We start from the raw sequence: 27,599 nt of genomic DNA, 5'->3' as shown, positions 1-27,599 counted from the left end.
TCTTTTTGTGGTGGCTAAGAATTGGAAATCAAAGGGATGCCCATCAATTGAGGAATGACTAAACAAGCTGTGGTATATGATTGTAATGGGATATTATTGTGCTATAAGAAATGATAAGAAGGATGATTTCAGAAAAACCTGGAAAGCCCTACATAAACTAATGCATAGTGAACAGAATCAGGATGATGTTGTACACAGTAACAGCAAAATTATTCAAGGAAGAACTGTGACTGACAGCTATTTTCAGCAATATAGTGATCTAAGATAATCTCAAAGGACTAATGATGAAGTATACTATCCACCTCCAGAGAAGGAACTGATATTGATTGAATACAGACTGAAGCATGTTATTTTCTACTTTCATTCTTTTATTCAAGTCTTGTACAAAATGACTAATATGAAAATGTTTTACATGATTGTACAGGTATAACCTATATCTGATTGCTTACCATCTCCGAGAGGGGAGAGGGAAAGGAGGGAGAGATAGAATTTGGAACTCAAAACTTTAAATAAGAATGTTTTTTAAAAAATGTGATGCCCAGAATTGATAATGATACTTCGGATATAGTCAAACTAGGCAGCAGAATATGCTGTCAGCTCTTGTTTCTAACACTGTTCTTTCCTATCTTCTCTTCCCCATCCCTCTCCCCCTCTTTTTGCTTTCTTCCCTCTTCTCTCTCTCTCTCTCTCTCTCTCTCTCTCTCTCTCTCTCTCTCTGTGTCTCTCTGTCTCTGTCTGTCTCTGTGTCTCTCTGTCTCTGTCTGTCTCTGTCTCTCTCTCAACATTATGAAAATTAGGGCAAAATTTGCCTGTTTTTATCTTTCCAGAAAATATTTTCCACAATTCCACAGTTCATCTATATCATCTCATAAGTACTTATTCTAGCTTATTATAAAATTTATCTGACCCGGCACATGACCTCATTCAGAGCTACTAGATGATCTTTTATTATCTCTTCACCTATTTGGAGCTCCAGTTCCCTCTTAGTTATGTATGAACTACTCTTCATAGGCTGAAGATAATTTCATTTTATAGAGACCATAGAAGCAAAATTAGAATTACATTGTATTCCCTCCATTCTGTTGTCTGTTAAGACTATCAGATCTACCCTAAATGTTGGGTAAGGTCTAATTGTTTTCCTTGCTTCTACCTTACCTTGCAGAGCTCTTTTTCTTGTCCTTATAACATTATTTAGAAGCTTATGATAAATTTTGCTTTTAGCTTTCTTGCTAATATTCTTAGAGATTTATTCTCCTCTTTAAGAAAAAATAAACCTTGCTTATGTTCCCTCCATCCAACTTCTGCATATGACCTTTGAAAATCTGAGCACATCAGGGAACTCCTTTCACAACCACATTGTTCTTGACAAATGCTTCTCTTTTTTCTTCCGCTTTAGGATTATTAATTCATTATTCCATTGTCAGAGCTTTCAATTTTTCAAAAGCTCATCCCGGTTGAGATGTCGTTTTTATTTGTTTTAGGGCCATCATATCACAGAATCTCAGGGTTAGAACACATCTGCAATATAATATCCTTCAGCCTCATATCTAATGCATGAATGCATGAGTGTACTCTAAAGTGTCTCCAATAAATTTATCTCTTGTTCAAGTGGAATGGAGGCAGTCAGTAAACATGACTAAATAGCGGAATTGTTAGGTCTGGATAACATAAAAGAGAATAAATATCCGAGTCTGGAAAGTGGAACAAAATTCTAGCTTTGCTCTCCTTGCCTCTATCCTTCAACTTTTAAAGTGACCGAGTTTATCATTTCTCCACATTTTTGTTGGTTAATATTGAAATGGATTGTGGAAAGAGATCTTCTTTGGAGAACTATAAAAATGGAATGAATAGTCAGCTATTGCTATGGTTTGTTTCCTGTCCATAGTTCCTGCTTATATATAACTTCACAAAATGTAAAGTATTTCCATACACACCATCAATTTCCCAACCTGGGACTATTCCTACAAAGCACTCCCCAGGTTATATGTATGTAGCACCATAGAGGTAACTCTCTGCAGCAGGTGAATAATGGAGAAGCAGGGAGGAGAATCTTTGGGTCACGAAAAGTAGATTCACATAGCAGATGGAAGCTGCTCACTTGATTTAGGAAAGAATAGACAAAAGATGGGGCATCTGTTTGATGGATTGGTTGTTTCTTCATTGTTCTTGAAGAGGACCGATGACATTTCAAGGATGAAGGTGGCATGGTGGATAGAGTGCCAGACCTAGAATCTGAGAAACCAGAGTTCAAATCTGGCTTTGGACACTAAATAGCTATGTGACCCTGGGCAAGTCACTTAATTGCCTCAGTTTCCTCATCTATAAAATGAATAAGAGAAGGAAATGGCAAACCACTCCAGTATCTTTGCCAAGAAAATCCTACATGGGGTCACAAAAAGTAGGGCATGATTGAAACAACTAAACAACGAAGATGAAGCAAGGGCCTGAGTTGAAAGTTAATATTTAAAATTATGGAAGCTAACTCACCTCTCTACCTGTGAACTCCTATAGTCCTCATTGTTTTATTCATTGAGCAAGTAATCATGGAGTCCTTTGTGATATCACTAATGCTGAAAAGTTGAAATGTTATTAGATTTATATAGTTGTCTTAGTTTTTTACTCTTTCATATTTATTCCCCCAGCTAAATAGTAAACCACTTAAAATCCGCGATTATGTCTTTTTTTTTTTCCAAATATGCTCTGGGACCTGGCATAGGAAGTCAGTGTTCAATAAATACTTATTGTTTTACAGATGGATAGACATAAATTCAGAAACAGTATTTTGAGGTAGTTATTCCACCAAGGAGATTTCTACTTCATGAACAGATTTATTATAATATTAATACCTTGAATGTTCATATCAGATTGGATTGAACAATAAAAATAACAAAGATATAGCCATATAGGTTATCAATGGATTAGACAGTTGTATAGCTAAAGCCAATTTTAATCAACATCATGGGACTTCTAAATTAAGCTTTATTTTCATAGAATTTGTTATAATGAATATGTTGCTAGCTATTTCATGACTGTTGTAATGTGTAGTGTGCAGAATCTGCAAAGAAGGCAGAACTCATACCAGATTTTCTGTAGTGAATTAACAAATTAGAGGAAAATACTCTGAAGTACTTTGAAGCCAGTAGAGAAGGGAGATTTTTCTACCTTTCCTTCAGCAAGCTCTTGGATCTTTTTTGGTGGTGGTAGTGGTAGTGGTGGTGGTGGTGGTGGTGTGTGTGTGTGTGTGTGTGTGTGTGTGTGTGTGTGTGTTTTATGGGTTATTGGGGACTTTAGGCATTTTTGGTTTGGGGCTTGGTTGGTTTACTTATTTGTAGAGTGGAATAACAATGAAGAGGACCTAGAATAATAGAATATTGGAACTGGAAGGGTGAGAGATCACTACCTGAGTTAGGCACAAATTATCTCTACAGTACCTCTTAACAAACATTATGTAGTAATTATAGAATTTTTAGAGGGAAAGGGGATCTTGGGTGTCATTTAGTCTGATCCCCTCATTTTACAGATGATAAAGCTTGAGAGTCTAGAGAAGTTGCTCATTGCCAACTCACCCACCTAATGAGTGTCAGCTGGTACTACAATCCACGTCTCCTGGGATGCTGGAGGTGAGGAAAGTTGAGCTGCAATTGCTATTGAAAGGGAAAACTAACAGAGAACACAATGCTGTCTTTCTCTTGCAATTCCCTCTCTCCCCACTCAGTTCCCACCATTTGCACTGCATACAGAACAAAATCAAGTACACTTGGTCAGCAGAATGCTTGCTCATTTCTGGGAAAGTGGAAGGAGTTTTGAATTGAGGGCCTGAGTTTCAATTTTGGTTCTGTTGCTTATTCCCTGGGTGACCTTGGGGCATGTTACTTGAACTCTTTCAGGCTCAGTTTTCTCATTTGTAAAATGAGGGCGGTGGATGTTTTCCAGCTCTAAATAAATGGAAGGCTATGACCAACAGACTAGGAAAAACATGTGTTATAGTCTTTATTGTTAAAAAAAAAAGTGTCATAACCAAGTCAAGTCAGTGAATGTGGCCTATCTCTTTGGACACTAGGAGTGGTGAGCCCTTCTTTGTGATCGCATGCATTTAAGTGAGATGGATGTCTCCCTCCCGCCTGCGATTTCACTCATGCAGGGGATTCTGGTCTTGATACATTTCAGGCATGCAGATTATCCAGTCATCTATAGCTTACTGTCTTAGAGAGCTTCTTGGTATAATGAGAAGTGAAATAATAGGCTCCGTGTTACATACCCACCATGTGTCAAAGGCAGGACTTGAACCCAGGTCTTTCTGATTTTAAGGCTGGCCCTCTATCAACTATGATGCCTCTCAGTGGGATCTTACCTATAGGAGTAATTTTTTAAAAGACTCTAGATGCCCAGTCCAGCATGAAACTTTGGAGGAAATGGGACCGTTTCAAAGACTGAAATAGAAAGATACAAAAAAGGTAGTACAAAATACTCCTGACAAAGTAGAGAGTATTCACTCACCTTCTCTTCTTTAGATATTTGAAAAGCCAGTTTATAAATACAAATGTCACAATAATTTGAAAACAGATTATTGAATTCTTTTGGGAATAGTTAAGTAAATTCATTTAGATAGAACAAACAGTAATGGTGAGAATATTGGTTTAACAATTTGAATTTGGTTTAACATGTAACCTAAAGAGGAACCATGTATGAGATCAATTTTTTTCCTCCTTCCCTTTCAGGATGACAAGGATTTGGTGCATGAATTTGTTGTGGCTGAAGGTCTGACTTGCTTAATAAAAGTGGGAGCTGAGGCAGACCAGAATTATCAAAACTATATCCTTAGAGGTAAGTAACTGGAATTACTTCCATGACTCTTTTAAAGAATGTTGCTGCTTTTCTTATTTAAGGATTTAATTATCTAATACATTTCCCCCTCCGTCTGAACTTGTCTAAAGTCCATTTTTACTGGCATAAGGAACTTCTGGCTAGGAAATTCTTCATACCTATGCAAATAGGCAACTGCTTTCCAACTTGTAGTAGTGAATAATTGCTTGAGAAGTTGTGAGTTGCGTAGGATGTATCAGATGCAGAACTTCAACCCAGACCTTCTTGACTCAGGTCAGCCCTCTATTCACTCTGTCATGCCGCCATACTATTCAGGGAATTTCCATTTCAGGGTTCATATGGTGCAAAAGAAAAATCTTCATTGTAAACCATTATTCCTGCCTGCTAGTGTCAAAGATAATTCTATGAGTTTCATAAGTAAGTTCTCTTCCAAACTTTTAAAAGAGAAGCATTGAATGCTCGAGAGAATCACTAAAATAGATCCTGCGAGATGAAAGCCTACAGTGGTACAGTGTGTTTCAGTGAAGTTCATTCTCCACTACTTAGGCTGTCCAGGATAAAGGAAGTCTAAACTAGTTCTTGGTATATTGTGCCTAGTGGGGGTAATTTTGGCTTCCTGATGGTCATCAAGACCCCCAAGCTTGAGGTCATTTCTGCCATTTATGTGGATGGCACTGCTGCCTCCATGGCAGAGCCTTGGCAAAGCAGGAGACTCACTTGTTCCCATAAGGAAAGCTCCTCATGTTGTTGGGTCTTGGCTAAGGAATAAATCCATGTAATATGTGATTAAAGATCAAGTTGACTAGAATTATAAGGCAGTCAGAACTGAATTGTCTTCACCTAGTTCCTGGCATGTCCTCTTGCCACAGCCATTATTATCTTCTCTGCATTGTCATTATCCTCTTACCCAACTATCTGGATTCCTCCTTCCTTCTCTCCTTGCCTCACACTGTCTTATCCAGAAACCTATGTCAGGGAAAAGAAAAATAGAAAACTTTAAAAGAAGTAAACATTAGTGTTTTCTTAGCTTTGGATAAACACACTAAATGCCATGCATGTATTTTGTAACCCTTCTCTAGTGGCTGTTCTTCTTTGTTCTATCTTAGGGTAGCAATTCCAAAAGGCCTGGGAATCTGTCTCTCTTCCCCCCCCCCACTTCTTCTTTTTAACTTCTGGTCTTTTGCCATGCTGCTGGTGGAATCTCAATAGAAAGTTGCTAAAGGTTATGCTCTGTTGATAAGCTCCATTATTTATTAAACAAGAAAAGATTTAAGATGAGGTAGAGTCGGGTGGGGGGTGACGCTAACCATCCTCATTTATCTGAAGAGCTGTCACATGAAACAGGCATTCAGCTCATTTTGTTTGACCCTGGAAGGCAGAACAAGGAGCAGTGGGGTTGAAGAAAATTTCAGCTTGATTTAATAAAAAACTTCCTAACATTTTTCCAAAAATGAAATGCATTGTCACTGGAGGTAGTATGTTGCCCTTAACTGGTTGTCCTTTAGTTATGTAACACACATATATACACAGGGATCTGTATATATATGTTGAGAGAAATTAATATTATACTAATATATTAATAACTAATTATTAATTGTGATTCATGTTTTTTCCTTCTGTTTTCTTCAAAGGCATAACTCCTGTTAAGGTCAGTCAGTCTTTGAAGGGCATGGTTGATTAATAAGATTGCCCCTAGCCCTCAAGGAAGGCAGAAACAGTTCATGTCCTAAAGGAGCTTTACATTCTAATGGGAAAAGCAACATGCATGTGTCTACAAACATATATACAGATGTGTATATACATATATATGTATACATATACATATACATGTATACCAAGACAAACAAAAACCCCTAAAAGACAAAGTTTCTGGGTAATTCATCAATTTATTAATTAGACTAGCCACCACTCTATAAATTGATGGTCAGTGGTTCCTTGGTAACCAAAGAAGCCAAAGGAGACCCTGCTTTTTTCTCTTCTTGTCCCCAGTGCTTATCACAGTGCCTGGAACACAGTAAACTGATACTTGTTAATGGTTTGATGAATTGATTGTATCCTCTAACCTCTGACTTGTTTCTTTTTTCTTCTGTTAGACTAGTTTCAAGTAAATTGAACTAGGGAGAAAGAAATTTTCAATTTTAGGTTAAATAAGAATCTGGATTTTAGGTACTCTTGTGAGTAGATAAAAAATGCACTGGTCAACATTTTGTTAAATTGGATGAAAACGTAGAAGGCATGTTTACCAAATTTTCAGATAATGTAAATGGGGATAATGATAACTAAGTACCATGCCAATCAAAATTCTAAATGATCTAAACAATCTAAAATGCTTGATTTTACTGGTACAGGGGAACTCCCATGGCAGGAAATCCTCTCCCAATTCAAGGTGGCATCTTCTTTACTACCACTTAGAGTCTTGGAGATTTGCCAATAGCACCAAAACTGTTAACTGAAAGGTGAAATGACTTGCCCAGGGTCACATGGCCAGGATGTGTTAGAGGCAGAATTGACCCAGGTCATCCTGGCTTTGAGATAATTTCTTTACCCGCTATACTACACTGCCTTTTCTAAGATAAATAACATTGAACAGGATAAATGTAAACATTCAGTTGTAAGTTATTAAGGGGACACTATCATTACTGAGGATGCGTTTGATTTGTATTGGATATACAATCACTAGTGTAATCTACTCATTCTGAAAATATTGGTGACTCAACATTTCTACATTACGTCTAATCATTACATTTTTATATTTTGGATTTCAAAGAATTTCCAATGCCTAGAAATAGGAGACCTCCCAGTATATCATCTTGACAATAAATATGAACATACCCCACTAAGGTATACTTAGGTTACAGAATTGATTGGTGTAGGTTCTGTATTCTGAAACTAATTCACTTGTGTCTAAATAATTGATTTTAATTAGAAACAATTTATTTCTTGATTATTTATTTTTATGTTGCCCTTTTATAAGCGTTCGAGGGAAGTAGATTCTGAGGAATTTAAATGATCACTTTGTGTCTTTGGGTTTAACATAGAGAAATTAAGATATTTCTTAGTACTCCTATTTTGTAATGTCTGATTTGCCCTTGTTACTACCAAATAGAATTTCATAAATCTATTTCCACGTGTTTAAATGAGCAGCTCAATAAACTGACAGATAATCATATTTGTAATTGTGGACAACATATACCCAGGGGCACCTAGGTGGCACAGTGAATAGAGCAATGGCCCTTGAGTCAAGAAGATGTGAGTTCAAATCTGACCTCAGATACTTAACACTTACTAGCCGTGTGACCTTGGTCAAGTCACTTAACCCCAATTGCCCTCCAAAAAAAAGGCAACCAAGAAAACATACCCACCTTAAATTATTCCACTGATTAGCCAGCCACCAGGAAATTTTTGGCATGATTTATTTTTTTAAAATGCTTAATATTAAACTAATTCCTAAAACTATAGTCAGAATTTATGACCAACTGTGGGTGTATGTAGGAGTGAATGTGGATCTTTTACCCACACTTCTATAAAGAAATAACATTTGTAGAATCTTTACTATTTTCCCACATCTGTTTTTAGAATCCTTTGAATTTATCTTTCCTCTCCTCCCCGCTCCGTCTCCCTAAATATTTTAAAGCTATTACTTCACTTCTATGTCATTTCTTTTCTAGTTCCAGGAATCTCTGTGTGCTTTCAGTTTAAGGTTGTATCTGCAGAGAGATAAAGATAGGTTTTGAATTATAGTGTAACCAAGTTTCTTCAAATGTGAGTAGGCCTTTAAGAAGAACATTGAATGTACAACAAGTAAAAATAACATTTATCTGTCTTATTATTTTTGGATGACTGTAGTGGATACTCTAAAACTTTCATGCAAGCCATGTACTTAATATAAATCTAATTTGATATTTCATTAGCTCATGGCTATGGTAATTGAAGTAAAACATTTGAAATTGCTTAGAAAAGAAGAGCATATATTTTATGAAATTCACATATTAATATGCTGAAGTTTACATCTAATAATACATGTTCAGGAGAGAACACAAACTCTCCTAACCCACTACATCCAGCCAGTCCCATGCCACACTTCACATGCCAGTCAGCCATGAACTAGGAAATGGTGGCCTATGTGGGCATCATTGCATCATCCCTGCTACCAGCGATGCCCTTAGGTTTTTATCTCTCTTTCTCTTAGAATAAATAAATTAATATTATCCTAGCCACTGGAAAGGGCCCAAGAGTCAACTCTTACAATCCCTGGGACATTCTAGATCCAAGTTGTCCTCTCCAGCCATTGTTTTCCCACAAATTAGATGAGATTTTTTTCTAATATCATTTTCTATTTGGAAACTATAGCATTTTGATATAGCAAATGATTCATATATGTGTTTGTATAAACAGATATATTGCCTTTTGTTTCTTCTTTCCTGTGAGAGGTGACACCTGAGTGGAGTCTTGAAGGGAGTCGAGTTCTAAATTGTGAGGAGGGAGAGCATTGCAAGGATGAGAGGCAGATTTTATGTCCTTATGCCCCATGCTAATTAGCTTAGCAAATTCTTGTTGTTTATATTATATAGAAAGCTGGAAAATACCTGAAGGAATTTATCCAAATTATCAATGACTCTAACACTTGGAGATTCAGTTTTTAAAAAAAGTACAGCTGATGTCATGGAATAAGATGGTAATTGAAATTTGAGTTAGGGATGGGCTTTATCCAGCATGTACAGACCGGTGCCTGCTTGGGAGCTGATTGTTAAATTTTCAGTGAAGCATTTATGCCTCCAGAATGGATAAACAATACAAATCAGGACTAGATTTATCATTTTGTCGATTGTCTAGACTTAATAAAGTGATGGAAAATGTTAACAATGCAGATTAAATTTTAAAGTGTGTCAAACAGTTTTTGGGAGGAACCACATCTAAACTAACCCACATACAAAAGGAATCTTCATTATAACATACTTGACACTTTGCATCCCCAATGCTTGGTTTGGATTTTGACTTGAATTTTAGGAAAAGGAAAGAAAATTTTTCTGCAGCCATTTACTCCTTGTCAATTAGATTGGTTCTGTTTCTAATTACATAGTATGATGCTGGAGATTCTGGTTAATTTTGATTAATGAGGATGTAGTGGTGGTGGTAAGGTAGGGGTGATGGGGGCTAAGAACCCATCCCATGGAACATGCATACTAATGAGCCTGTGCTGTGACCATTCTTTCAGGACATGCTCTTTGGTATCCTGTGCAACTAGAGTTTTCTGTCTGGTCCGTGTGTATGGTGCAGTGACCCCTCACCCAAGAGGGAGTTAGAGCTGAGTCAAAGAAGATTGACTACTGAATAGCAGGGGTTGCCCACTTGGTAGATTTTAAAGGGATTGGCAACTCCTGTATTCCTCTTGTATCTTCTTCCCCAACCCTGCAGAATGGAGTAAGGGACTGGTAGCAAGCATCCCATCAGTCCCAAGAACCACTGTCCTGTAGGCACAGCCTACCAGCATCCTGGAGGGAGGGAGCAGGGGAGCAGGCATCTGGAAATCAGCTCATTCCTTTCTGTCGTATTTCTTCCTGTGTGGTACATACAAGATGGATGGTCTGGCTTCTTTCTCAGAAGCCTCTAGAAGTCAAGCTCAAAAAAAGTCACCAAACTGGTGAACTCTCTAAGATAGTGTCTATTTGTCATTTTTAGAGTCTGACCTCTCTATGACAATGCTCTCTGGGAGCCAAGGATTACAAATATAATTTGTTATAATATAGTTTGGGGGGTGTGTTTGTGCATCTATATACACATACATATATGTATATGCTTTATATGTGTATTTGTATATATAATTAGTTGGATATAACTTTTAATGTGGTGAGCTTTTAAATACTACATAATGAATATTCCTAATCAATGCTATAGGGAAACACAGCCAATATCATATCCTCTGCTGCATCATTTAAGCAACAAAATATTATGAGAGTGTAAAAATATTAACCAGAGAAGAGATATCAGTCACTATATTCAGATGTTATTATTTCAAGTTTTGTCCTAATTTTTCAAATTATATTAAAGCGCTGACAGCAAAACCTACCTTCCATCTTTGGAGAGGTGGGGGCCTATGGATGTATAAAACATTATATATATTGCTGATCTCAGTTGCTGGGCTTATTAGTTTAACTGAACTGCTTTCCTGACTCTTTTCTTTTGTTCTTTGTTATAAGGTTTGGCCCTCTAGTGATGGGATAACTAGGAAGATGTTTAGAAATATAAGTGGTATCTAAAACAAAAATAATTTTTTAATTGTCAAAATATTCTATTGATCCAAGTATAGGTTTCTACTTCAAATGAGATCTCTTCGAAAGAAAATACACAATACACATACACACATAGAGTTAGACTTGACTGAAGACAGCAATAATTATAGGCTGCATTTAGTAAAGCTAGATTTTTTGGGAAAAGATAACATATATTTGGAACCAACTAGGTATCAGGCATCTTTTATATTTGAGACTCACTGTGTACTTCTGCTGAAAGTCATGCTCCTGAAGATTCTAATTATGCTTTGGTATATGGAATTGTGTTCAGCTCCTATTATTGAGCTAATCAAAACATTTAATTTACAACATGTAGTCTTAAACAAAAATACTGTACAATTTTATTTTTTCTTTTTTTGCTTAAATTAGTGTAACATGGGGGGATAGGACTTGCAAATGCACTACTGGGTGGCTTCCGCAGGGAACAGTTAGATTGTTCTTTAGTTTGGAAAATGTCCCCACGTGTCCCTCCCACCAGATCTAGAAAACAGAGTTCCAGTCTTGTCATTCCCCCACAGGGTATCATAGCCTTCTTATTGCAGACTAAATGGAATGCTTGTTTATCTAGACAGGAACAGAAACTGACATGACTTCTAATCTAGGATTACTCATTTAATGTCCACATTGCAATTTACAGAGTCATTGAGTCTGTTATAAAATACCTTTTCACATTAACACCACTGATAATTACATAGGACTGGTGTGGAATTCAGAAATAAAGCAGGAGAATTACATATTTTCCTTGCTATCAGTCCCAATGATACCAGAAGGTTTTGTGTCACTGTTTGGGAGTCTAGAGTGGGATTAGGAGGTCTGGGTTCAATACCAGCTCCCACTTCCACTTCCTCTGTAGGTGATTCTAGGAAATTCACTTCACTTATTCCCTTATCTGAAAAGTAAGAATAACATGTCATTTAAACCTACCTCACAGGCCTCTGGTGAGGGGATGATAGGATCATAGATCCTTCCTAGATGGGGAAACTGAGGTCTGGGGAAGTTCTGTCTTAGGCAGCTGAGTAGCACCGTAGATGGGTAGAGTGTTGGCTTGGAGTTGGACTCAGTGTTGTCTTCAAGAAGACCTGAGCTCTAATCCAGCCTCAGACATTTACTAGCTAGGTAACTCTGGGCAAATCATTTAATCTGTTTTGGTCTCAGTTTCCTCATCTGCAAAATGAGGATTATCATAGCACCTACCTCCCAAGGTTATTGTGAGGAGACAATGAGATTATGTAGTGAGGTGGATACAGTGTTGGCCCTGGACTCAGGAAATCCTGAGTTCAAATCCTGCCTCAGACATTTGCTAGCTGTGTCCTCTGGACAAGTCGCTTAACCTCTGTCTGACTCAGTTTCCTCAACTTTAAAGTGGAGATGTAAATAGCACCTACCTCCCAGGGTTGTTATAAGGACCACATGAGAGAATATTTGTAAACTGCTTAGCACAGTTCCTGGCACATAGTGTGTAGTTAATAAATATTTCCTCCCTCCCTCCCTCCCTCCCTCCCTCCCTCCCTTCCTTCCTTCCTTCCTTCCTTCCTTCCTTCCTTCCTTCCTTCCTTCCTTCCTTCCTTCAACACACAAGTCATTTGTCAGAGGTGGGATTTGAACCCAGGTACTCTGACTAGACCCAATGCGTACTGTCTAAATGCATGTATGCTTGCATATAATATGTATTCAAATATGTATTTATAGTTTTCTTTATAACTGTAGAATATTGTAGAAATCTGAGCTACTGTTTTCCTTTTGCTTGCATAAAAATGAAACTTTGGTTTGAGTGTAGCTTTTCTGCCTTATTGGATTTCCATGAAAGGTGATACTTTGAGTCAAGCTGATCCTGTGAAAAATGAATACACCGAAGCATGACAAACATGTATCTTTTAATTACTGAGCAATGAACTGTTGGTCCTAGGTAGGACCTCCTGTCCTTTTAGAATCTTTCTACAGGCTTCATTGCTGCTTTTTTCAAATTTACAAATAAGATTTGTAAATATTATGCAAAAGCAGTCTCAGGTAAGGGGAAAATAAAGAAGATTCCAGTATTTCCACATTAATAGGGAGGTGGTATGGTGTGGTGGGAGGCGTGCTGGATTCAGAGGGATCAGCCCAAATTCTAGTTCTAGCACTTACTGTCTCTGTGACCCTGGGAAAGACATTGAACCTCATTGAGTCTCAGCTCTTCATCTGTAAAATGAGAGGGTTATTGTAGGTGGAGGGAACCAGTTCCCTCCAGCCCTGAATCTATGATTCTGTCTCTTCGTAGACCTATGCATATAACCCTTGGCTCCCGGGTTGCTTTCCGGAGAGCATTTCCTTAGAGACAGAGGACTCCAGAAATCAGTATTTTCTCCTTGAACTTGGCTTTTGGAGACTCCTGGAAGAGAAGCCAGAAGAGAAGAAATCATCCATCTTGAGTGCCCCAAAGGAGGAAGTACAGCTAGAAGGATTGAGTGGCATGTCTGATTTCTGGATGCCTGGTCCTCTCTTCCCCTCCAGGATGCTGGCAGGCCATGGCTGCAGGACAATACTACCCACAAGGGATGGAATACTCACTATTGACCTTCTGCTTCCTGCTTGGTTGGGGAGGAAGATGCTGACAGAGAGTAAAAATCTGCCCCTTTAAAGTCTACTGAGTGAGCAACTCTTGCTGTTCATTGGTCTCCTACTCACTGAGGGGAGACTAATAGCACATGCGGACCAGCCAGAAGCCAATGGTTGTGTGAGAGGTTAAAGTACAGATCTCCTCAAAGTTGCCAAGACAAAGATTCAATTCTATACATGTTCCAAATTGTGGTCCTGAAGGCCCATCGTCAATCACACTTCAGTGTGTGTGTGTGTGTGTGTGTGTGTGTGTGTGTGTGTGTGTGTGTGTGCGTGTGTGCGCATGTATGTGTGAGTGGAGTCCAATACAACTCCTTCCCTTTCGCTGCATATTCTAGTGTGTACATTAAGTTTCTAGTGTTAAATTTTGTGATGCTTCCCTCCCAAATTTTGTGTCCATTTTTTAGATTTGATGTGACTACTGAGCTTCCCCACCTCTAGATCTTACACAGTTGCTATCCCCTTCCAGTGCCAGCTTTTGTTTGCTTAAGTCGAGTGTATGTCAAAATGAACATTTTTATCAAATCAAATTCAGTCCAACCTAGATGCTGGATACACACACACACACACACATACAGACACAGATATACATGTGTATGTATATTGTATATGTGTCTATGAGTATATAACAGTTTCATATATATGTGTGTAGATGAGTATATAACAGTTTCATATATATGTGTGTAGATAGATAGATAGATAGATAGATAGATAGATAGATAGATAGATAGATAGATAGACAGATAGATAAATAAACTTGGTTTCTACCAGGATTAGGTTTAAAAAATTAGACAATATGTACTTTAAGGTTTTTATTGCACTTTATGGTTTGAGGATGGGGCAGAAATCCCACCTAACTGTACGGTTTCATGTTTGGGGGAGAAATGGTAAGTGATGAAATTAAAGTTTTCGTAGGATAGCTTTGGACCTGAAAAGAAACTTAGAAGTCATCTGGTCCAGTTTCTCATTTTACTGATGAGGAAACTGAGGCTCAGGTTTTATTAAATGAAATATAAAAAAACTAGGCAATTTACTCATTCACAGGCTAGCTTTGTTGTAAAAATATATTCAGTAAATGAAATTCCTTGAGCCAACAGCATGCTTGAATTCATAGCAGAAAGTTAATCTTAGACATAAAATTGAGAAAAAACATCATGGCTAAAAATTGAAGAAGACTAACATAGTAGTTCTAGGACATCATAGCTCATGGTTCTTTGTACAGAGCAGGTAACTTAATAAACATATGGAGAGTCGATGACTTGATTGTGTTTCAGGGATAGCAGTTTCATAAATGTGATTATGTCCCCATGACTATAGGCCAGTTAAATGGAATTGAACCTCTGGTCTGCATAATATCATTCTGACTCAATTGAACAGTAGCAACACATAACAAGGATCTAAAAATACAGGTTCTTCCTTTTGCCACATCAGCCTTTGCAGCATCTCTCAGATCTGCTCCCTTCTCTCCCCACACACAGCCATTGTCTAAATTCAGGTCCTCATCACCTCTCATCTGGACAATTGTGACAGGCTCCAAAATATCCCTTCTCTTAGGTCCCACAAAGTTGCCAAAATAATTTTTGTAAAGCACAAGTCATAAAGTTACCAAAATAATTTTCAGAAGGCACAAGTCTCACTGAGATATTCTCTTGCTGAAAAATCTTCACTGGCTCCCTATTGATCCTTAGATAAAATATTCACATATATACATGCATATGTACATGTATTTCTGAGTATACACTATATTCCACAATGTAGAGTGTATATATACACACATATACATGCATATATTCCTTGGTGTAGAATGTATATGTGTGCATGTATAGATTCCTCCATTTAGAATGTAAAGCTCCTCACAGTCTGGATCCAACCTCCATTTTCAGACATTCCCTTTATATACTTTATGTTCTAGTCAAACTGACCTCTTTGCTAACTCAGGCTCAGCATTCCGTCTGCCATCTCTATGCCTCTGGAGAGCCCGAGCTATCTCCTTGAAATGTTCATTCTCCTTACCTCTGCTTCTAAGAATATCCTCTTTCTCCCTCTCAGACCGTCCACTTGGGGTGATCTGTAAACTTCTCTACTCTGAACTTCCCAATATATCATTCAATGGAATCGATCTCTTAGTCCTCTAAAACATAAGTGATGTCATTTTGTTAGTGTTTTTTGAAGTCAATGCCTAAGGTCCTAATATCAGTAAATAACAGTTCACATTTCTATTACATTTTGAAGTTTACAAATTATTTCCCTCCCAAACCATTAAGGTGGGTTATATAAACACCATCATCCCCTATTTATAGAGCAAAGCATTGGTTTTCTTTGTAAATTGAGGTTTCTCCCTATGGCATCCAAAAGACATCATGGCAGTTGTCTTCCAGATTATTACCCGGAGGCTCTACATGCTAAGGAAGCTATTGTAATAGAAAACTTCCAATTCTGGAATAAGTGAGACTAATACACATTGTTACCTGCTTCTCTTGAGGAAATCTAACCTCAGTGTTCTATCTTCCCTCTTGGACTCTGACTGTTCTGGTGATTGATAGGCATGAGCCAGATGGCGTTCTTCATGAGACAGCCACAAGCTGGGCCTGACACCAAGCAAACACGGACGTTAGCTCTAAAGAGGGTGTCTGGAGAACAGGCATTGGCTTGCTAGCTTGATGGTTTATAAATAGATGTCACTGTTGGTGACATTCACACAGACTGTGGAAGCCACTTCCCCAGATATCTCTAGACTGCTGGAGACAAGTTAGCATCCTAAGAGGCATAAGGTTTCCAAGTTCATTTTGGAAACTTCACAAACTACAAAGAACAGGCTGGTTTTAAACACCAAGTCCTTATGGGAATGATAAGCCTCTCTGTAAATGGTTTTAGGATGCTGGTTGCATAACAGAAGACTAGTATTTCATAACAAGCACATACCACATGTAGCTGGGCATAATGGAGGGTTTGCAATTGGCCTAGAACAGTGTCTGGTACATAATATGTGTTTAACAAATGCTTGTTAATTATTTGATCAAGAAAGCTAGGTGGTGTAATGGTTAGAGTCAGGAAGATCTAAGTTCAAATCCAGGCCCAGTCACTTCTTAACTGTGTGACCCTGGGCAGGTCATTTCATCTTTGCCTCAATTTCCCAAATTGTAACATGGGGATGATAACAATAGCACCCATCTCCCAGGTTACTGTGAAGCTCAAATGGGATAATGTTTGTACAGTGTTTAGCACAATGCCTGGTATATAGTAAATATTATTTAAGTGTTAACTATTATCATTGTAAAAATCAATATTATTGTTGTTGAATCTGTTCATCATTACAAATACATTGCAACTTCATTGAATAATAAATGATCTTGATTTTTAAAGTGGGAGCAAGAGGGAGATTTTTCTTACATGTTGTTCTCTTATACTAAAATTTAAAGATGACCACTTATTGATAGCATTTCCTGTATTCAAAGATATTTTACTGCCAAAATGGATGACAGGAGATATGGGAAAATGCTAATCTATGTGACCAAGGGCAAGTAATTAACTTCTCTGGGCCTCAGTTTCAATAGTTACAAAATGGGGGTAATAGAACTTTAAGGTACGGTATAAATATTAGTTATAATTATTAATACAATACATATATACTTCTAAAATGTTTAAGAGAGTTTAAGGCAAATATTCAATTGAAGTGGCATGCATTAAATAAATTAGATTGGGCCAATAGTACTTAGAATTGAAAGGATTAGAGATCATCAATTTTAACCTAGTCATTTTCCAGACAAAGAAATTAAGGCCCACAAAGGTTGTGACCTTCCTGAGATCACCGAGACAGCAGATAGCAAAGTCGGTATTTGAAATTATGTCTCCTGACTCTGAATCTGGTGCACTTTTCCATGACCACTATGTCAGATAGAAAAAAGGGCTTCTTTGATAACGTCTGTCCTAGCAATGGTAGATCTTGTTCTCATTTGGTCAGACTGCTTGTGTTCCAGCAGGTCCTGGCCAGCATACTGTCTGTTATTTTAATAGAATTCACACGTCTTCAGATTCCCTTATCAAGACCTCATTGGCTGCTCCAAAGGTTACTTACTGCTGCTTTAGGCAGCCCCAAAGCCTACTGAATAGGAAGTTAGGCTATCTGCTCATCAAAACTATATCCCCACTCATCTTTTTTATCTCCTGGTCTCCATTTTAGCAGTCATTGAAAATAAGAAATTGGCCAAGTACATATAAAAGGAATTCTGAAATTTCAGTCTTAACTCAAGCAGCTTATCAACTAACATTTATTAAGCTCCAACTGTGTACCAGGCTCTGTGTTAAGCACTTGTCATGCAAAGAAAGACCAAAAACAGTCCCTGCTCTCAAGGAGCTCACAGTCTAACGGGGAAGATAAATATTCCATACTATGTACAAGTAAGATATATACAGGATATTTTCTCATCCCTTCCCCCCAAAAAAAGTACAAGCCCTTACAAAAATAGCTAAGGAAAAGGATCAGAGCATGCGATATTTAACTAAGATGCACATTCTAGAGAAAGCTTTAAGGAATGCCATGAATTATAGTGGAATACAGGCTCTAGTGGGACTGGGCCTTTTGATTAGGGAGCCAGTTCAGGACAAGTGAAAGTTAGATTTTAGGGTTCAATAAAAATTGATATTTTATTCATTTTGATTCAATAAGCATTAAAGAAGGGTCTGGTATTTTCCAGGCATTCTTCATAGGTGCTGGGGATTCAGAGATTAAAACAAAACAATTCCTGCCTTCAGATAGCTTACATTCTATTTAGGGGGAAAACTGTGTATACAAATAAATAAATACAAACTGTATTTGAAATCAGTATGGGATATTTGATGGGGCCAATGTGGAGAGCCGCTGACAACTAACAGAATCTAGAAAAGTCCCCTGCTGGAGATGGCTTTTAAATTGAACCTTGAAGGGAATGAGGAGTTCCACAATGCTGAGGTGAGGAGAGAGCTAAGAATAATCAAAGTAGTGCAGAGTGGTGGGGAATCTGGAGTTCTCTATGATCAAGGAAGCCTAAAGATTTAGAATGACCTTGGAGGTTGGGAAGTTAAGGAGGAATCAAAGCAAGCAAGAGTTGAGAGCTCATCAGGTTAGGGTGTTTGAAAGTATGCCACTAGAAACGGGCATTGGCTGTAGCAGTGGAAGAAAAGCAGGGGGGAAAGAATGATGTGAATGGGGAAGGGAAGAGAGCAGGGGGAGGGGAAGGGGAATCTCCCAGGAACAGCTCTAGTGTGGGAGAAGTAGGTTGGGGTGGGAGAAGGGAGGAAGGAAGAGGAATTCTTTTTCTTGAACCAAATAGTGGATGGTGCCCAAGCTATGGTGGCATTTGTAAGGAACCTTCTGAAGATGGCAAGTACCTGTTACTTGTTTGGAGTTACTGTTTGCCTTTTATTTACAAGATTGTTGGATACTGTAAAGGAATTTTCCTGGCTTATCTCTAGTCTGACTTATATTTAGCCCTGTTCTTCAAAGCTCCTGACTACTACACCAGCTTGTATGTGTTGTGTATCTAGGACTAATTAGTGAACAACGTGTACTGCTTTCTCTTAACTGTCAGTTTGCTTTTCTTAGCAATGAGGCCACTGGAAGACATTTGTGGAAATTAACCAGAAGTCTAGGGGTATAGGATCAAAGAATTCTTTTCTGTGGTCTTCTAAAGTCTTAATAATTATCTGTTTTCCCCTCCTTCTCCCCCATGATGATAGATTTTGTTTTTTAAACAAAGTTGTCCTGTTTGCTGATTTAAAATACCTGTCTCCTTTGCCTGCCTTGGGGAAATTTATTCACATGAAAACATAATTTGTTGCCAAAGCGCATTTGTAATTTCATAATGGAGATTTATTGGTGTACCATTACATCCTCATGCTCACCTTGAAGGCTTATGGGAAATAGTCACATTGGTTCTTCATTCAAATCTTTATTGTAATCATTATTATCTGCTGAAATTGAGCCAAAAGTCAATAGTCATTTGTTAAGTGCCAAAGGGTAAAGAGCCAGTTAATTATCATAATAACTCTTGATAGTAGCATTTTTGGGTACTACTCCTGTTATTTCATTGGCATAGGGAACTCCTTCTGTCAAGGCCTATCAGTACCTATTCTTCAATTTATATCTTAAAGAATTTGCCTGGGGGGGCGGAGTCAAGATGGCAGAGTAGAAACAGGACTACCTCGGGACTCCAGCTTCAACCTCCTCCAATTCATGTAAAAGGTGACTCTTAACAAACTTTGGAGCTACAGAACCCACAAAATGACACAGAAAAGCTAGCTTCCTGCTGAGGACAGCCCGGCAGGAAGCGGCCAGTGCCGTACTCTGGGAGCCCAGCACAGCACTCTGGGAGCCAAGCCCAGCCCTGAGAGCTGGAGGTTTTAGCCTCAGGGCATCCTGACCAGCCGCTGGCTGGAGGTAACCTCAGATCACCAGCAGCTGTGGAGGTTTCCAGAATTATCAACATATAGATGCTAAGGACAAAGTGAGAGGTCAGTGCAGTGTGGACTTTGGGATCCAGTAGTTTGGGAGTGCGATCTGACCTTTATCCCCTAGAGGGAGAAGGTGCTGAGGCCCCCTGGTTGTGCAGCCACCCGAGTGGCAGCTTCAGCTCCTGGCCTGCAGATTGTAGGGGGGCCAAGTGACCAGTCTGAGGGGAATTGCTCTTGCTGTAACCTGCTTGGATCTGGATTGTGGTCTAGGGTGAAGGTCCTGCGGTGTGTGACCAGCTTGCCAGAGCATGTTGAAGCTTCAGAGAGGGCTGAACTAACTAACAACTAACAGCTCCAGCAGCTGAGAAAACCCCAGCATTTTGGAAAAAGCTCCCCTGTCTGGTATCAGAGTCCTACTGTGGCAAAAAGCCCAAAAGTCAAATAATTGAGCGGCAACATGAGCAAACAATAGAAGCAAAGCAAGCAGAGCAACCCAAATTTACACTGATATTTTGGGGACAGAAAGGATCAAAGCATGGAACAGGAAGAAGACAGCAAAGTCAGAACTCCTGCACCAAAAGCTTCCAAGAAAAATATGAGCTGGTTACAGGCCATAGAGGACCTTAAGAAGGATTTTAAAAACCAAATAAGAGACGTGGAGGAAAAATTGGGAAGAGAAATAAAAACAATGCAAGAAAATTATCAAATAAGAGTCAACAAGCTGACTGAAGAAAATAGTACCTTAAAAAATAGACTAACTCAAATGGCAAAAAAGATCCAAAAAGCCAATGAGGAGAAGAATGCCTTAAAAAGCCAAATTTGCCAAATGGAAAAATAATCTCAAAAGCTCACTGAAGAGAATCATTCCTTCGGAATTAGATTGAAGCAAATGGAAGCTAGTGACTTTATGAGAAATCAAAATACTATTAAACAGATCCAAAGAAATGAAAAAATAGAAGGCATTATGTGAAGAATTTGCGTGGAATACTGGAAGGTTACAAAGGGAGCAAACCCTTTTGTGCCCTGGACACCTTTGGTAGTCTAGTAACCTATTGGCCCTTTCTCATAATAATGTTTTTAAATGCACTAAATACATTAGGATTATAAAAGAAACCAATTCTATCAAAATACAGTTATCAAAATATGAAAAGTTCACAGACTTTAGGTTAATAATCTTTATCTATCTCATGTTCTAATGGGAGAGTGGTGGCTGACAAGAGAGGGAAGAGTAGGAGGTAGCAGGCTATAATTGAAGGTCCGGACTTGGAGTCATAAGATCTGGATTTGAATTCTGTTTTTGTTCTCACTAGCTGTATGACCTTGGACGCATCACTTAATTTTAGTTTCTTTGTGAGTGAAATGGGAATTGCTAATCCCTGCCCTGCCCAGCTCACAGGTCAAAATCAAATGAAATACTCTATAGGAAAAAAAAAATATATATGCACATACATACATGCATATATATATTATATATATATATATATATATATATATATTTGCTTTTTGGAGGGTAATTGGGGTTAAGTGACTTGCCCAAAATCACACGGCTAGTAAGTGTTAAGTGTCTGAGGTGGGATTTGAACTCAGGTAGGTCCTCCTGACTCCAGGGCTGGTGCTCTATTTACTGTGCTATCTAGCAGTCCCTCTATAGGAAAATATTTTGAAAATTAGTCCCTCTATAGGAAAATATTTTGAAAATTATAAAGTGAACATAAGGACAGCTAGGTGGCACAGTGGATAGAGCTCTGGGCCCTGGAGTCAGGAAGATTTTTCTCCCTGAGTTCAGATCTGGCCTCAAATGCTTACTTAGCTGTGTGACCCTGGGCAAGTCACTTAACCCTGTTTGCCTCAGTTTCCTCATTTGTAAAATGAGCTGGAGAAGGAAATGGCAAAGTCACTCCAGTATCTCTGCCAAGAACACCTCAAATGGGGTTATGAAGAGTTAGATGTTACTGAAAGTGACTGAAAATAAAAATACAAACATAAGGGATTATAATTATTTTATCATTGTTATTATGACAAAAAGTGCATTTTAAAATGTTTTCCTTCTTTGTTGGTGTGTCAGTATATTAATTTAAAAAAACTTTTAAACTGTGAAAGACTAGATTTTTAAATACATTGTGAGGAAACTTGATGTAGGTTGACAACCTTCTCAAGGTCATATAAGCCAGTATGTGTCCAAGGCAGAACTTGAATTTTTATCTTTCTGACCTGGAAGCCTTTCCCTGCCCTTTAAGTGGAAAAAAATGGAAAGATGAAGTGATTGGTAAACAACCAAGTCATCTTCTGCTAAAATTTGTTCAGAAGAAAATGACCAGGATGGGAAAGGGTGTAGAAACCACAATATAAGGAATGGTTGAGGGAACTGAAGAGTTTAGCTCTGAGAATCAAGACCCGCTTAGCACTTGGGATTTCCGATATCACCTCCAACTTCTGGACTTGTGGCTCCTTGACCAAAGTTTGTCCTATTCTTGATCTTACTTTTTTTGTACCATATACTTTCCCTCTCTCCACACAGAAAACTTCTCAATTGTCTGCTTACCAGACTCCCAAAGTGCTAGAAAGAATTCACTCAGAATTTGAGGAAGAAAAGTACAGAGCAGAAAGCAAGGGTCTGTGCTAAAGGCAAGAACAATTTCAGATTTTTATACTCATCAACTTTACTAGGGTCATGAAAATGTTAAGCCCAGCCAAAGACCCAAACCCACAGGAAAATGGAAATGAAAACTCTCTTTGGAGAATTTCTGGAGATTCAGGTTTAATTTTCAAGGTGTCTGAAAGTTTCCATTTAGAGTTTGATTCTATTGTTTGAAACATTCATTTATTTAGTAAGCAATCAAGTGCTTATTGGTCTTGGAGTACCATGGTACATACTGAGAGGAAGACAAAGTACAGCTGATTCTCAGATCTCACCCTCATGGAGTTTACAGACTATCTATGTGTGTTTACAGTTTAAGTTTCCCAGTTTACAATTCAGAACTCATCCCTGCCTTCTCTTTCTGGATGACTCTTTTCCATGTGCTCATGTCCTGCAGGGAATCCTCCACAAGGTGGCCACCCAACGTATTGAGAGCTTTCCTCTAGAGTTCTTGTCAATATATGGGAACCAAGGAAACTTCCAGTCTAGAAAAGAAATGATACAAGTTTAATTATCACATGACCTTCCATTACACCAGAAAGGAGCAAAACAAAGTCCCATCTGAGTGCTGAACAGATAAGATTTTTACTGGCAGAAAAGATTAGAGAATTTAAGTGCCAAATGGGATTTTCTAGAACAACAAATCAATACTTATTAAGCACTTACTATGTACGAAGTGCTGTGGCTGAGATCAGTTTGTCCCCTTGTTTTACAGAAGATTGGTTGGCAGGAATGGACATGGCAAAAAAAAAATGCAAGCCGTGTGTGTGTATGTATTTATATAATAACAACAACAACAATAGTTAATATTAATAATATATAATATAGTGCTTCTTATGTGCCAGACACTGTGCTAAGTGCTTTTACAATTATCTCATTTGATCCCTACAACAACCACTTTATAGATGGGAAAACTGAGGCAAAATAGGTTAAGTGACTTTCCCAGGGTCACACAGCTGATAAGCATCTGAGGCCAGATGCTGACTCCAGAGCTGGTGCTCTGTCCACTGCACCAAAATGAGTGAACCATGATGCTGAGTCGATGGGACATGGCTGCTTTAATCATAGTGATACAGGGAGATCGTGGGAGATCTCAGACAGACGAGGCAAGAAGGAACCCTTCAGGATGGAGTGCTTTGCATGCCACCTTTGGCTTTGTGTAGTTGCATTTAAATAATAGTCCTTTTCATTATTTTGCCCTAACAAGTATGATTCTAACAGATCAAAGTGAATTCCTTGATGACACAGAGTACTGCAGGTGTGGGGTGGAGTCAGCATTAAATGTTAGGCAGACAAACAGGGAACTTAAAAACAGAGGAAATTCACTGTAACAAACCTATCTGATGTGGCCAGATTTAAATTATGATAGACGTGGAAAGTGCTAAGAGAATATCTAATCATTTTTATTCTATTGTATGACACAATGTACTGTAGCCCAGTGGAATTTCCTTTAAATTTTTCTTTTTTTTTGTATGGAAATACAAAAAACAAATGGATGCAGCTGATACAGACACATGACTGCTAAAAAGCTACATTTCTGGAAATCAAAGGGATGTCCATCAATTGGGGAATGGCTAAACAAGCATGGTATATGATTGTAATGGAATATTATTGTGCTGTAAGAAGTGACAAGCAGGATGATTTCAGAAACACTGGGAAAGACTTACATGTGAAGTGAACAGAACCAGAAGAACTCTATACACAGTAATAGCAATATTGTATGATGTGAATGACTTAACTATTCTCAGCAATGCAATGATCCAAGACAATCCCAAAGGACTAATGATGAGCATACTATCCACCTCCAGAGAAAGAACTGATATTGATTTGAATACAGTCTGAGGCATGCTATTTTTCACTTTCTCTTTCATTTTTCTTTTATTTGAGTCTTCTTGAACAAAATGACTAATATGGCAATGTTTTACATAATTGCACATGTATAACCCAAATCTGATTATTTCTCATCTCTAGGGAGGTGGGGGAAGGGTAAAATTGGGAACTCAAAAATTTTTTGAAAGCTATATTCCATCAATATACTTAGTCTTCAGAAATCTCTGTATTGACAACAGGAATAATATAAAAGGTATATGGAATGTCTTCCAACATGTTACAAAGAGAGGATTATGGATTGAACATGTTATTTTGAGATATTAATATGCCAAATTATAGCTGAATCAATAAATTTGAAGTAGCTACTTTCCATGGCCAGGTTCACTTAGTTCCACATACCACCTGTCTGTCAATAAATTAAGAACTCATTTTTTGTTTTAATTTTTAATGTGGTCAACTTCATGATAAGCTTTTTTCTTGAATCTTTCATTAACTGTTTTACCATGGCAGTTTAATTTTGTATTTTAAAGCTGTTCATATATCAGAAAGGTAGTATATGGTAAATAAAAAAATCTTATTTTTTCCTAATTTTTTCAGATGGGGAGGAGCTAATTTGGTTTTGAATGAAGTGTGACTAGTTCAGGGAGATAGCAGTGCAATAGGTTAACTGAAGTTCTGTGTCCTTAGCTTAAATTTTCTTTCAAAATTTCTTTTCTTTAATGTTTTGTTCTTGACATAGTATCGCTTCCTATTAAAACAGAACAGAACAAAAACTCACATGTGCCACCATAGGATCTTCTTACAAGAAGTTAAACAAATCATTTTTTTTTGAGTGACTGACAATATAAGTAATTTTCTGCTTGTACAGCTTGCCATTTCTTAACAGAAAGGCAGGGTCTATGTTTTTACATCTAGATCCAGCATTGCTATTTTATTTAACCTGAATTCTGTTATCTCTTTGTATTGTCTCTATTTATATCATAGACATGCATATTGTCCTCGTGGTCCTACATTTTTCTGTGTATGTTCATATAAATGTAATGTCTAGAGGGCCTCTCTCCTTCATTTCACATATAAGTCCCCTGGACAAGACTACTCAAAGTTCGTATCCACACAAAACCATGGCTCATGAGCTCCCATGAATGTGTTTACTTTTGACAGAAAATAGTAAAAGAAAAGGCATTTAATGAAATATCATAGTAAGAAGAATAGAAATCTTTCCCCATAAAACTGGGGTGTACTTTACCACCAATGCACATACTCTTAGTGGAGAGAATAGACAATATAATGAACACATGCAGTCAAACTCAGATGGAGAGGAAGAATTCACTTAGGGAGCACTGCAGGGCCACTGATATCTTCTGGGAACTTTTTAGTGCTTCTGCTTTTTGGACCTGCCCTTCCTGGACTTGCATAGTTTGCAGTTTCTGCTACCAGTTGCTGAAATATAATCTCAGCTCAGTATGTGTGCATGCAATATCATCTCTGCTGGCCATTACTTGCTGCTAGATTCAGGTGGCTTCAGGTTGGAGAATTTGTTTTTTCTTCCAGATTGTCATTTTTCAGAAAGCCCTCAGCTGAGATGCAACCTTTTCCATACAGGAGAAGGAATAGACTTTGTCACTGCTAATTTTAGAACAGAGCTCGTTTAGATAATCAAAGGTCTTATATATCATTATTAGAGTAGAGGCAAAATCTTTAAGAGCTTTTCTCTTGTAAGAGGGTTAATTTTGTTTCTTAAATCTGTGACTTTGATTTGCAGAAGGAAATTCTTTTCCCTAAGAGGTATACACAGACCTTGTCATCTCAGCTATCTAGTATCTTCAGTGTCTAACTAGTGACTTACTTTTTAAATTTCAAATTCCTGGTCACCAAGGTCTGTACCTTGGTCAGTGAGAGGCCTCACTCTGACTTACGGTTAGAAATTCCTTGTGGCTCCTTGCTTAATTTCAGTTTGCTAAATTGTATCTAATCAGCATCAGTTGAGTGGATTTCTTGGCAAACTACTAAGGGCTTTCTGATTTCAAGAACACCTATTTTCTCAAACCCAGTACTCTTTTTGTCTCCTATGCAAATGAATAAGAAGAAAGGAAAAAGGGAAAAATTAAGTCCAGGGACAGAGTCATTGTTTTATTTTTACCCCAGGGGTATTCCTGCCTTCAAAATGTTTATGTGGCCAACAATAAGCTGCCTTACCTAAGTCTTCCCATGTTTCTATGAATTCTTATTTTGGGGGGTGTTCTGAGTCACATAAGATGATGGACTAGGCATTTTCTCTGCTCTCCACCATCCTTCAAGCATTTGCAAAACAGAAATTATGCACTAAAGATAAAGCAACTTCAGCTGTCTCCATGGTCTAGGAAACCCAGGATCCAAAAGGTTTAAAACAACAACAATAACCAAAAAAATCAAACCCATAAAGTGATATTCACTGATCCGGAGCTCTCTCAGTACACCTCTCTCACCTCCCACCACTACTGCAGATTGGGTTATCATGGGTATTTTGGTACACATGGCATGTTTCTTTCTGACATTGAATCCCTTGGGTTCAGTCTCAGTAATAGGATTGCTACATCAAAAGGTATTACAGCTTAGCAGTGTTCATTGGTCATTCCTAATTGTTTTCCAGAGTGATTGCACCAAGTCACTACTCTGACCACCAGTAGTGAATTTGTGTGCCTGTTTTCCCACAGCTTCTCCAACAACTTACTCCCCCCCCCCCTTTTTTTTTAAAAGACATCTTTGTCAGTTTTATGAGTTGTGAGATAGATGAAGCCTTAGGATTTCATTTCTCTGATTATTTATGACTTGGAATATTTTCATGTAGTTGTTGACTGGTTTTTGAATTGAAGTATTAATTCCAAAACCAGGTAGAAGAGGGCTCAAAGCTGGGGCAAGAATGAAGCTTGAAGCTTAAACAACTTAAACTTTTAAGTTAAAAAACTTAAGCTAAACAACTTAAACAAACTTAAACAACTTGAAGCTTAAATAAC

The 27,599-nt window shown here is 38.0% G+C and overlaps 1 protein-coding gene across 7 annotated transcripts in view; it reads left to right on the top strand.

Moving 5' to 3' along the window:
• FHOD3 (formin homology 2 domain containing 3) overlaps positions 1-27,599 on the top strand; it is a 749,832-nt gene that overhangs the window by 381,437 nt on the left and 340,796 nt on the right. For all 7 annotated transcript variants that reach the window (XM_069075779.1, XM_069075767.1, XM_069075758.1 and 4 more), the window contains exon 5: positions 4,719-4,824. In XM_069075779.1, coding sequence (XP_068931880.1) covers positions 4,719-4,824 — 106 coding nt within the window. The remainder of the gene's footprint in view (positions 1-4,718; positions 4,825-27,599) is intronic.

This window comes from Petaurus breviceps, unplaced genomic scaffold (assembly GCF_028583685.1).
Source record: "Petaurus breviceps papuanus isolate PSGF00001 unplaced genomic scaffold, PetGlider_PUasm1.0 151, whole genome shotgun sequence".
In the NCBI taxonomy this organism is placed as follows: domain Eukaryota; kingdom Metazoa; phylum Chordata; class Mammalia; order Diprotodontia; family Petauridae; genus Petaurus; species Petaurus breviceps.
The sequence above is the reverse complement of the archived record's forward strand: the minus strand, read 5'-3'. Positions and strand labels throughout refer to the sequence as shown.